At 37.0% G+C, this 13,122-nt stretch overlaps 3 protein-coding genes across 3 annotated transcripts in view; all 3 read right to left on the bottom strand.

Moving 5' to 3' along the window:
* Window positions 1-225: 225 nt before the first annotated feature.
* Window positions 226-1,785, bottom strand: si:dkey-148a17.6 (uncharacterized protein LOC108190685 homolog). The gene has a single exon (XM_062989826.1). It carries the CDS (start codon window positions 1,740-1,742, stop codon window positions 648-650), a length of 1,095 nt encoding a protein of 364 aa, XP_062845896.1. The 5' UTR covers window positions 1,743-1,785; the 3' UTR covers window positions 226-647.
* A 1,506-nt stretch (window positions 1,786-3,291) lies between these two features.
* si:dkey-148a17.5 (uncharacterized protein LOC100535037 homolog) lies at window positions 3,292-4,299 on the bottom strand. Its single transcript, XM_062989293.1, has one exon. It carries the CDS (start codon window positions 4,297-4,299, stop codon window positions 3,292-3,294), a length of 1,008 nt encoding a protein of 335 aa, XP_062845363.1.
* Window positions 4,300-5,907: 1,608 nt separating this feature from the next.
* Window positions 5,908-13,122, bottom strand: part of nfatc3a (nuclear factor of activated T cells 3a) — a 47,469-nt gene continuing 40,254 nt past the window's right edge. Inside the window, exon 10 of the mRNA XM_062989516.1 lies at window positions 5,908-9,126. Within this exon, the coding sequence (XP_062845586.1) occupies window positions 9,050-9,126 (77 nt within the window). The 3' untranslated portion in view covers window positions 5,908-9,049. The remainder of the gene's footprint in view (window positions 9,127-13,122) is intronic.

Raw genomic sequence — 13,122 nt, 5'->3', positions numbered from 1 at the left:
TGGACAGGGCACCAATCCGTCCAGGACAATCTGGCCATCCCTCCTCAGACAATCATGTCTGTGCAGACGCCCAATAGCAGTGCTGAGATTCGAACTCATATTGGTAAGAGTAATAAGAAGGAAAATAATTAAAGCAGAATAACCTTTATTATTTGAGATTTTAAAATGACAGTTACAATTTTCCATTCTGATATAATTGATACACATTGATACACTTTTAGCTAAATATATCTTTTTAATATTAGGATCTTTATAACATTACAATATATTTGGCAGTTGGCAGAGTCAAAAGGTGAAAAGTCTAAGCAAAAGTATGTGGACACCCTTATTTATTAACTCAATTAATTATTGAGTTCAGGTGGTTTAGCCAAACCCATAAAAACTCAGTCATAAAAGAATGTGACTACAAAACAAGGTTCATAAAGACATGTGTATCTACACTTCCTTGAACATTGTGTGTGTGTACATATACATATATTATTTATTTATTTTATTTATTTATTAGCTTTTAGATAGCCTTTAGGTACAGAAAAATATTTGGTCTTTGACCCATTTACAAATAAGCTGCCAGTTGCAGAAGTATCTACACCAATTAACATCAATTAACATCGACATGGTTCTCAGTTTAGTAGCCAGTCTTAGTTCCTTTACACAGTCTCATCCGTAATAGCATTGTTGCATATGTTCACTAGCAGGTCAATCTGTGCTTTGGACTCTGTGCAGCACTGGGAAGTGTTGGTATGAGAGTTTTGTCTTCTGGACACAAATGACAGATCTTTACTGCCGTCGCCTGCCGCTGTGCTGGATAAATGACGAAACAGTTTATGAATGCCTGTGTCCTTCAGTGAGCTCCGAAAGCTTCGAGCTGCAAACACATACAGCACAGGGTTGACAGTGCTGCTCATGAAGACTAAAGAGCTTGTAATTAATCGCATGTTATCCAGAACCTCATTAAGATTTTTTTCTGCTTGGGAGCCATGTTCGAGGGCAAGGCCCACCAAAGACAGAAGGTTGCCAATGTGGTGAGGGATCCAGCATAGAGCAAAAAGAATGACCACACTTGCAATTAGCATCGTGGATTTGCTTTTGGACCTCAGGTTCATCTGCAAAATGCGACTGAAGAGACAGCCGTAACAGATCACCAACATGGAAAACGGGATCAGAAAGCCCACCAGAGACTCTAAAAGAAGAATTACAGCCTCCTGCATGTCGGATTTATACACCCGGTACAGGCACTGCTCCTCTCCAGTTTCTCCATCCAAAGCTTGAGTGATAATCACAGGAACGCTGAAGAGAAAGGAAGCCACCCATACCACCACCAGGATCTTATTCAGCATCTGTTTTTTCCTCCACGCAGCCGAGGCAAAGGGGTACCTGACTGCCAAAAAGCGCTCCACACTCATGATGGTGATCAGGAAAATACTGGCATACATGCAGACGTAGATAATGTACACTATGGCTTTGCAGGCAACATCCCCAAAAACCCAGTAGTTTGCCAACGAGTAGATCCATATAGGCAGGGTGACAACAACCAGCAGGTCCGCAACAGCCAGGTGCAGGATGAGAATCACAGTGTACGAACGTGGCTTTACGTGTCTCAAGATGGTCCACACGACCAGCATATTCCCTGGAGCTCCCACCACAAAACACAAGGCCAAGATCACACAGGCTCCCACCAGACCCAGTTCACCCTCCAACTCCTGAGCCGATGGCTGATCGAAATCACCGCCCGAATAGTTCATGTTTCCAGCGAATGTTTCACTCTGCACGGCTTATACTTCTAAGCAAGTGAAATAAAGACACATTGCTTACACAAAATGCCACTTCCCCTTTTTTTCAGGAAAAATAGCAAGCTAGAGAAAAAGAGAACAAGGAAGGGTAAAAGGAATAAGTGAATAAAAGAAAAACAAAAAAACAACTATGTGAAGTTAAAAGCTGCTTGTACAATGAAGGGAAACAAGTGCTTCAAAACTTCTGTATTATACAGTATATAATATATAATGTTCTTGTGCGAGTTTTTTCATGTTGTTATTGGCTAGGAAGATTTCACTTGATGAGTAGCTAGACAAAAATATTTCTACAACATTTTAATAAAATAAAAAGCTAGTCATAGAAAAAACCCTTTAAATATCCATCTGTCCTAGGTGTATTCCCATCTTTTCTACCCAGTGGGATTAGAGTGGTGCTGGATCCACCTCAAATCCCTAGTTCAGAATAATGTCAACACATGATAATCCTGCCTTTATTTTCTACTTTTTATCTTCTATTATCAGTGACTCTTTATACACAGGTTCTTTGATGAGACATGATTAACCAGTTGCGTTTTTCTTTTGACTTGACCAATCTTTACTGAGAACAGTAGTATGGTAACAACCCAACAGTTGTTATTTAGCTCCCTTGATGGCTGCAGAGCTTTAGGAAGCAGTGTGTTGGGTAAAGCTGGCTCAGTTTCTGTTCCTTACAACACACACAATCCCAGAACTCTTTCTACTGAAAAACTCGTTACTGTGTTTTTACAGGACATCTGTTATAAAGTTCCCCATAATGCACTTCTTAAAAACATCTGTAGTGTTTGTGTCTGGTCTGGGCTGAACACATGATTATTACTACTTCTTTTTTTCAGTTTCAGGAAAACTGAAGTGCTTCCAGGCTTGACATGAAGCATTGCGCAACTGAAAACCATGACTGAAAATGTACAATCACTGTAAATGAAGGAAATCAAATGAAAAAAACATAAAAATAAAATGATTTTAAAAGACATTGTTCATTTCAATAACCAGAGAAATGTGAGAAAGGTGAACACATTTTTGAATTCCCTTAATCATTAGAGCAGGTCGTGGTCATGGTGGGTCCAGAACCTTTTCCAGGAACACTGGACACAGGGCAGTAAAACACCACAAACAGGACAACAGTCATACTCAGGGCATCACACACTAATTTATCAACATTCACCCTCGTCTAGATGCAGTTTTATGCAGCAAATGTATCTACCAGCATGTGTCTGAGAAATTACACAAAATCGGAGGACCCAGGGTAAATCCAAACACATGAAAAAAAAACTCCACACACACAGAAACTGAAAGTGAGGACTGAACCTAGGAGCTCTGAGGCACCAATCTGCCACCATTTTTAAATTGATTTACACAGTATAATAAAACATACTATTAAAAACATATTTCAAACATGCAAAACAACACAATTTTGTTTATGGACTTCTGATTGACTTGTGGACAGTCTGTAATCTGAATAGTCCAGTTGTGGTGTTACCAAACAGAAGTTACACAGCACTATTCAAACATTTTCAGAAATCTGTTCGAGTTGGTCCTTATTTGAGCAGTCAGACACTTGAGGCGTTGTCCCTCTCAGCTGGGTGTGTAAAGTAACTTCCTGAAAGAGTTTGACCATCGCTGATTTCCTCAGACCACCTTGAATGTTTCTAGCAGCGAAGGCATACAGAATTGGGTTCACTGAGCTGCTGATGAAAGTCAGAGCTCCACTGATAAACACAGATGCTTCAGACAACATGGGTAGCTTGTCCGAATCATCCATGAGCAGCCGTGCTACTGTAATGATGTTAAAAATGTGGTGGGGCACCCAGCACAGAGCGAAAGCCACCATCACCCCACTAATAAGAAATCCAGATTTCTGGTTTGTTCTGTGCATCTGGCGAAGCCTAGATGCCACCAGGAAGTAGCATATAGTCAGTGTGAGAAATGGAATGATGAAGCCAACCAGGGTCTCTAAACAGGCACAAAAAACTTCCAGAGGCACTGAACCAAAGTCTGAATAGAAGCAGTCGTACATACCGTCCATTCTTTCATTGATTGTCTGGGTCAAAATGACAGGGATTCCTAGCAGGAGTGCCAGGCACCACACCCCTACCAGTACCAGCTTCATGGCATTGTTGTTTTTCCAGTGCAGCATCTTGAAGGGGTACCTTATGGCCAGAAAGCGCTCGACACTCATAATGGTTATCAGGAAGACACTGGAGTACATGCAGGAGTAGATGATGTACACCATGACTTTGCAAGCAGCTTCGCCAAACACCCAGGACCAAGCCAGCGAGTAGATCCACAGAGGCAAGGTGATAAGAACCAGCAGGTCAGCAACGGCCAGGTGCAGGATGAGCAGAACGATGTGAGAACGCTGCTTCAAATGTCTCACTATGGTCCAAACAACCAGCATGTTTCCTGGAGCCCCCACCAAAAAACACACAGCCAGGATTACACACGCCGTGGCAACCCCTGCAGCAGACCATTCCTCCTCTGAGACCGTGCTGCTGTTGCTCACGCTGCTCATGTTTGCTTTCTGGCACCCAGACAAAAAACACCAAGTATCCTTGTAATGTGTCTTAAACTCTGTCCAAATAATTTACTTCTCCAAATGTAATCACATGAACAGCAGAATGAAAGTGCTGAGGAGCAGTCAGTCTGTACCTAGAGATTTCATTTGTCACACTCTGAGCATGTTTTCTTGAATTTAACACACACAAACATTTTTATTACAAATCATTTATTCAGCATAATGTGAGTGAGGGACCCTGAAAAATGTCATACATTTCAGAATTTCTTAGTATTTGTCACCAGTGAGAGGCAAAAGTAAGCACATTTGTGCAAGTCATCATGTCAATTTCGATCTGTAGGGTCAGATATTCTTGAGTCTTATTCTTTCCATCGAAGCAAAATGCTCAAAATACTTGTGACCTTGATCTAATCAAAAACTCATTTATAATTATAAATAAATGTTCAGGCATTGTTCACCTATTACAAATACAAAAAAACCCAACTATTTTACCATTTTACTAGTGGTCTAAGAATTTTGGCGCATGCTCTTCTCTCTCTTTTTGACTAGTCACGGACAATTGTTTACCTGTACAGAATAAATATAACATTTAAACAGCATAATTACAGCTTTGTCTGTATTAATCCTCTCAGCTGTACCAAAATAATCAACAATGTTCTCAGCTGGGCCTTATTTAATACAAGTTTTTTTTTACAAAAAGCTGTTACTAGTACTAAACAGGGGGGAATGATACAAAGCGAATGTTATAATTTTATGGTATCAATAATCAATTAGAGTTTTTAAAGTTCAGTTAGAAATTCAAATGGCTTGTTCTGTGTGTTCATCTGTTTGCTGTGTTTAAATATAATTATTAAATAATAGCGTATTTATATGCATATTTTATTGTTTAAAATAATGTCATCAGGGACTGTTGGCCCTCGGGCCCTTTCACATAATCAAATCTGGCCTTCCTAGAAATAAGTTTGGACGCCACTGCTTTAGAATAAATATGACGTTTTACTGCCATCCAGCGGACAAACAGCGTAATTACAGCTTTGTCTGTATTAATCCTCTGGGCTGTACCGAAATAATCAATAACGTTCTCAACTGGGCCTTATTAAATACAAGTTTTTTGTTTTGTTTTTTCAACAAAAAGCTGTTACTAGTTACTAAACAGGGGGTAAAAGATACATAACGAACGGTATAATTTAATGGTATTAATAATCATGGCATAAATAAGAATAAGTGAATAAGTGTGGAAAAAAGAGGGACTTAAAAAAGAAATTTTAGACAAATACTGTAGAATTAAAATTACTAAAACTAAAAGCAAAATAATATATAAGCTACACTTAAAATGACATAAAATATAAAAATAAATAAATTCAGGAAAAACCTGAAAACCAAAACCTATAAAACTGACATGGTAAGTGGAACTACACAAATATCAATGCAGTAATACAAAATATATTATTTAATACACTAGGGTATGTTTTGGAATGCATTTTGTTTATAAATGCTGCCTTTCAAAACCGCACTTACTATGTAAAATAAAACTCTGATCGGTTCCATTCAGATAGAACTAAATTTAGCCACATAAGATGAAATAGACCCAGAAAAAAACCAGAATGATTGTAATTTTGTTTTTTATTTATCGATACACTACATCAGATGAACCTACGATGCAAGGTATTCCCTTTGGATAATTTCAAAAAGCACTGCAGTCTTAAAAATTACAAAAAGTTTTAAAATACAAAATATACAAGAAATGACAATGCAAGGCTCTGTAAACAGCAGCAAAACCTGTATTTCCCTTTTATTTTACAAAATGTTATAGAATATATAGAATTTATATATTCCCCTAGCTTTCGGAATGACATCCATCTTCTTCAAAGTATCAAAAATAGAGTTGTAGAGTCTGTGTTGTCATCTGTGTGTAAAATAGGAACACATTGTTCGGTCTTTGGTTTGGGAAAAGAAAAAAAAAGACAAGAGCAGGTGCTTCAAAAAGCGCTGGTTTCAGTCTCAAAATGTCCTGCTTTCCATTTTGCACTCCTATTGTCGAAGAATTAAACCCAAACATTCAAACACATCTGTTTATCAAACACAAGTTAAGGCGCCCCTACTGTTTGTTTGATAGTTTAAATTAAATAATCAAAGTGACACTGAAGGGTCACTATGGTTGGACTACACACACACACACACACACACACACACACACACGTTTGTACAGCTGAACAACAAAAATCAGCTGTTTCTGTATTCACCCGTGTGCGTACTCGCAACTGCAAATAAACATACAAACTTAACATACAAATACAAAACAACCATGCAGACACACTTTTAAAGACGGGTACACACACACACACAGCTCTGACTGGAGAAAGATGGTTGGCATACTAATCTACAGCTAAGCTTCTCTACAGCGTCTATGTCTACAGGCATCAAGGTTTCCTTTTAGTAGTATATTTTATAAAAGGCAACAGGCAGGTTATATAGTGCATAGCATAGATTTTCCTCTTTTTGTCTTTTTTCACACAATAGACATTAATACCTCCAAGTCTCAAAGACCCAAAACAAAAATCCAAGTGGCTGTACCAGTTTCCTTAAAATAGAAAAATACACAAAGTAGTTATTACGTTCAATGTATTTTTAAGGCAAGGATTCAATAAAATTTTTCACAGATTTAGTTCTATCACACCCTAGGTACACACCTATGCTAAAAAAAACATTTCTCACAGAAAGATAGCACCCAGTGTTCATTTTGAATCAATTCCTCGAGACCAGCTTCTGTGCAAATGTATCACATATATCCTTGCCCAATAATGTTTACATATATTTAAAACACTGATTTCATTGTTTTTGAGAAAAAAGTATAATGTTCAGTTTAGAACTATTAAAATAAAAGGGCATCACACTTTAAAACAAACAAAAAAAGTTGGTGCAATTTTACCTTCGTTAATTTGGGATAAAAAAGCAACTTTATGTCCTGCAGAATTTATTTGATTGTCAAAATGAAGTTTTTTCGTTTACATCAATATGGCCACTTTTAAAATCAAGCTGAAATTCTCTCTGGATGGCTTGTCATAGATTAAAGCATGATTGTCATTGTGAAGGCACACAGAAGTTGCAATTTGCTAAAAGAGAAGCTAAACAACTATGCTGCGTAATAGAGCAGTGGTTCTTAAACTAACCACTTTTACCCCCTAACACAGAGTAAAATTGTTAAAAATACAACATTAATAACTTATTATGATTAATAACTGGTAAGAACAATAATAACATTTTTGTAAAAATCATCAATCAGCTTTTGGTACAAATGCAGTGTTTGGTGAAGCTTTCTGTTGTGATTAGAGCCAAGTAAGGAAGTAATCAGTAAGTGATTAGTAATCAATAATTCATATTTATTATTATTATTAACACTAATTTATATTTGTATATTTAAACAGATGGTGGCAACCCTTAAGCTTGAACCTCTACACTGAATGGTAAATATGTTTATTTTAGAATGTTTATTAGAACATGTGATATATTACACCAAACTGAAGGATGAACTGGTATTGCTTAATTTACTGTTTTACAAAAGGCCTAAAGAATGTGGACACCTGATCATGAACCTGTTATAAATTCCATTTTAAAACCACAGGCATTAAGACCATATGTGGCTATAAGAGCTGCCAATTTTCTGAAAAGGCTTTCCACAGAATTTTGAAGTGTGTCTGTAAGAGTCTGTCCACACTTTCTAAGATATAATTCATTTTTGTGGTCTAACTGCATTACCTGGAAGCAGTGACCACACAGCAGTAATACACTATGGACAGCAGGACAACACACATTTACACCTAAGGCCAATTTTCTCTGGTCCTCAGGACCAAAGTTGCTGTGTGACACTCACTATACCAACTCCATCAATCAGTCGCCACAACACAATGTCGATTACATGCCAATTTTAACCCTGAAATAGAACATTATGTGCCATCTCTGAAAGCTCTTCAAACACTTGGAGTGAGCCAGAGCCCTGTAATTAAGAACCACTGCTCTAGAACATCTAACATTATTCAAAAAAAACTGACTTGTAGTCAGCACAAAATTCAGATTTGTTAAATAAAAAGGGTTTTAAGAAACAATAAGCATCTCAAAGCTGTTTTTCAGTCAATTCACGCTGCTATGCTTATAAGGCATTTGTTCAACCTGAAAAAAAACGGTCATTCAATCATTCAAGGTTATCTACAGCTTGAAAAAAGGACACTAGAAGAGTGTGGAATGTTGCATAAGATCAGCAGCTTCTCCTCCAGGGGGCTCTGCTGAAACCATCAAGAAAAAAAATGAATCAGTTAATTTTAAATCTTATTACTCCATCCAACCTGACCCAGAGCTGAGCATCCACACATATAAGCTACGATTTGTGTGGCTTTGTATTGCATATGCATATTATTGAGATCCTGGGCTGCATAGCTTACACTTTTTATTTGACTGTTTATCTGAAAAGCCTGAGAACTACTTTTAAAAGCCACGAAGAAAAAAAATATTTGCAACACAGCAGCCAAACTGTTTGTGTCTGATCTCTCATTGTCTTCTTCAAACTCTTCAATATGAACACTTATAAATGATGTGTGATGCCTGGTAGACCGGATTTCGGCATCTTCATATCTTCGCTGGGTCCGAATTGGTGTGAAATGGATGGAAGCGCTGTGTCTACATCCTTCTGAGTTCAGAGCTCACTGGAACTCGTGGATGTTCTGCTGGCTAAATGAGAGCAGGCGGCACTATGCTACGATTGACCATGGGTGCTGGAGGTGGCGTGAATCCCTGGAGCCTGAGACATGTCTCTGCCGATGATCTCGTTCACTATAGCATAGAAAAAAAAAAACACACACACACACACACACACACACACACACACACACACACACACACACACACACAGAAAGTGGCAGTTTAGACACAACTGTGAAGAAACGGTGAAAAATGACTCAGGTTACTGGCAAGTGTTTCTCTATATTAGTTTGCAAAGAGTCGTGGTGCACAGTGGTAATGTGTCTGTCACACTGTGCAAATTTTTCTAAACCAAAATAAAAAACATATTCTGGGCAGTGCCCAGTGTGAACCGGTTTGGCATCCAAACAACTGTCTGAGTCTGAGGAACGAAGGTCGACAAGTTTTTATTGCTGCAGTACAATTGTGAACTCTGCTGTCTGGTTGAGTCATCTTTACTAGCTTTACACCAATTACATACAGATATTTTGGCAATAAAACTAATTTTGGGAGACACAGACTTCCATTACATGCTATACAACTACTATTATTACTAAATCTAACATTAATAAAGGTAAAACTAAATTTAAAGTAATGCCAGGCTATTTATGGTTTAAGTACACAATATCATGTGTACCTCACATTTAACTCCTCATCTTAAAGGCTGCAGAACAGTGAGAAAAGTTCAGTGTAAGTAAAAGTCTTCTGGAGCAGAGGGCAGTATTGTGCCAGTAAACCCAGGTTCATGTGCCAGTGACGTTTGACAGACTAACAGTACACTGTTAACGGCAACGGAAAGACAGCAAAAGAGAGGAAGAAAAGAAAAGCCTAAACAAACTCAAGACGTTTGTACGTGACGCACTGGCGGTAAATGGAAAGTTGGGCAGAACTGTTCCATTCAGTGGTTTCCAGAGGCACAGCCACAAGCTGTTCAGGGACAGGGTGTTCATCTTCACGTCAAAGGGTAGCTTAGGTAGCTGATGCCACATCTTTGATTACGTCTTCACTTACGTCATTAATCAGAATTGTTGATCAGTCTGGTGTACAAAACCCCATTTTTAAGGACAGCTGGGACATTTAGTAAAATTCAATAAAACATGAATCGGTTATTTGCTTATTCTCTAAAACATTTAACTAACGAAAAGAAAAAATAACTGAATTTTAATGTTTTCACTGATCAATCTGATTGTATTTTGATTTGTCTTGATTATCTTGATTGTAATGATGCCTGCAACACATTTAAAAAAGTTGGAACAAGGCAAAATGAGTGAAAATGTCTTAACAGTCTTGACGAGTCAAGACTTAACATGTGCCAAACTTTGTTAGAGAATTGTCAAAGAGTTAAAAAAACATTTATCAAAGCAAGATTGCAAATAATTTAAGTATTTCATCATCTTGCATACATAACATTGTCAAAAGATTAAGGAAATCTGGAGAAATTTCCAGAAGTCTGTTTAGCAGGCGCAGAAACACCACTGCTGAATGTGTGTGATGGGACTGCATGAGAAACAGTCACGCTACTGTGATAAATATAGACACATTGGCTTGAAAGTATTTCAGTACTTTTTTGCCACTTAACACAATCCGCCGCTCCAACGACAAATGCAAAATAGTTCTGAATCAAGAACTGTCTTTTGTTCTGCCCCACAAGGATAAAGTGCCAGAAATAACCAGGATTGTTATGAAAGTGTAGAAAAAAAAAGTGCAGAACAGAAGACGTTTGGAAGCTAAAAGCAACACTTATAGTTTAAATGAGCATATTAGCTTTGAGAAAGGACAGATGTATGAAAATATTTGATGAGCCCTGGTGTTTAGAACTCTAAGAGATATTTAAAAAGAGGTACGAGGGATGCATTTTGGTAATAGCTGTTTATGTGTGCACTCAAAACTCACTTTGCAACAAGAACATCCAAAAAAGTTCAAACTTCAAATACAAACTGTGATGCTTTGATGCTTAAAAAAATCCTAAATGTCAAAGGTGCTTGCTTAATTTAGCAGTGGTGTGCAATCATACATAAGAGGATGTGTTGATGGTATTGTTAAGCTTTGTAAATGTCGTCACGTACAGGTCTGTTTAACAATACATAAAGTTCACTGGAAGAAGTTTTGCGTCTGTGAATAGATTTGTCATTTTGCACTTACGTTTTGCCTGTTTCATCACTTAGCACTGTTAATTAGTTAATTGTGTTACATAGAGGAGTAAAGTATATTTTGATTATATTAATAATCAGGTCCCCGTTTGCCTCGGTTTAATATATGTTATATAATCGCTTGCATAGGAAGTATTAATATTTGGTGCATGCACATTTGTGTGGAGAGATTTGCCTCATTGTTGAAATGTTTTGTTCCCTTTTTGTTCTTTTAAGTGTTTGTCGAGGTTAGCCAGATCATGAAAATGCCGGGCTGCCTTAGATCATCCTGTTCGTGTAGGCGTGCGTTTCTTATTCTGGTTTAAAAGCTTTTCACACGTACAGGCCTGCTGTGGGGCAACATGCCAATACTTCTGCTAACTTCATGTCTATCTTCTGCACACACACACACACACACACACACACACACACACACACACACAAACACACAGCTACTTCAGCACCTGAGCAAAATGGATAATGTGCAGGCTGAGGCAACTCAGCACTTTCATAGATGTGGGGGTTGTCAACGTGTTTGGGAGACGTTAAAACCACAGGCAGGATTTCAGAACCAAATAAGTGGGTGCACTTACACTACAGACCATGGGAGCAGAGTGGCCTTTTAATATTGTTTATTTAATACACAATGACACTTTGACAAAAAGTGTGTTTTTATACATCCACACTGAAGTTTGTACAAATTTACCTTCATTAGCTATACAGAGATATTCCAAAGTATTTTCTTTGGCTTTTGTCATTGTGTCAGTGTGCTAAAAACTGTCAACATTAGTTACTTTTGTTATACAATAAATAATTTTACTATTGAAAAGTCATCTTTTTAAACAAGAGTTTAGGTGACTTTCTAGCTGAAGTTTAAGGTCCAATGGATTAAAATAATTTGGCTGAATCAGTGTGTAGACAGGTGATGCATCTAAAGCCATGGCATATTGTTAGGTTGTAGACGGGGTAATTTTGTGATTATATTGAAGCAGTAGATTGTTTCATGGATCACCACGCAGACGGTACGAACACATTTATAAAATTTAAAGACATTGTGTACAGTATGTGAGAAGATATTTCCAAAAAGCAGCCTGTTTCTAATAAAAAAGAAATCAGTATAAGTGCACCAAAATAAAAACGTACTCCACTGAATGCACTGCGCTTGCTTGCAAAATTAAATGACTCAGTTGAATACGGGAAGTCGTGGCTATACTGCGACACTACTGAAAGATTTTAGAAATCATTTCAGCAGTTCATTTCCACACATGTATGAAAGCATGATTCATCTACAACTTCATTCACACACACACCGCTGGCTTTAACCCACTCTCAGAACACCGGGATCCTCTTTGGTGGACTGCAGAGGGGACACCCCAATTTATACACACAGTAATCACATAGTAATACTGAGCATAATTCGCATTCAAGCAACTCACCGTATCAGTTAACTGTAATGATATGAAGTCCTCTTCTTCCAAACACACTAAATTTAATTTTATTTATGCCAAGAAGTTTTTTCATTAATGTTTTTTACTTTAATGTTTTTTTTCTTGCATGTTTGCTTTACTATTTTAAATACTTTAAATTGCTTTAAATTTAAACCTCAATTTAAATGTATAATTGGTATTATTATTATTATAGGTAATAGGTAATGTATAATGATAATTATAGGTAATAATAATTATTATTATTTATTTTACAAAAGTTGATTTATTTAAATAAACCATTACTGGATAAAACAAGAATAATTTAAACTATATTATAATAGTAAAATGATCATTATTAATTATCAAGTTGAAATTGTGGGAAAGAATATTAAAATAATATAATTGCAACACTAATTTTAAAGTTTAAGCTTTATAATAATGTACATACTATTAATAAATAATACATGTTAAATCTTACATGCATCCTTTACGGCAGAAATAATAACTCATCTCATGAATACAGATGTTTTTGT

The sequence above is a fragment of the Trichomycterus rosablanca genome, chromosome 27 (genome assembly GCF_030014385.1).
Source record: "Trichomycterus rosablanca isolate fTriRos1 chromosome 27, fTriRos1.hap1, whole genome shotgun sequence".
NCBI classification, from domain to species: Eukaryota; Metazoa; Chordata; class Actinopteri; order Siluriformes; family Trichomycteridae; genus Trichomycterus; species Trichomycterus rosablanca.
This window is presented reverse-complemented; position numbering and strand designations above follow the sequence as displayed.

Bases quoted from the DNA above. Each gene is read 5' to 3' on its own strand.
- si:dkey-148a17.6 (XM_062989826.1), bottom strand. From the start codon at position 1,742: ATGAACTATTCGGGCGGTGATTTCGATCAGCCATCGGCTCAGGAGTTG.
- si:dkey-148a17.5 (XM_062989293.1), bottom strand. From the start codon at position 4,299: ATGAGCAGCGTGAGCAACAGCAGCACGGTCTCAGAGGAGGAATGGTCT.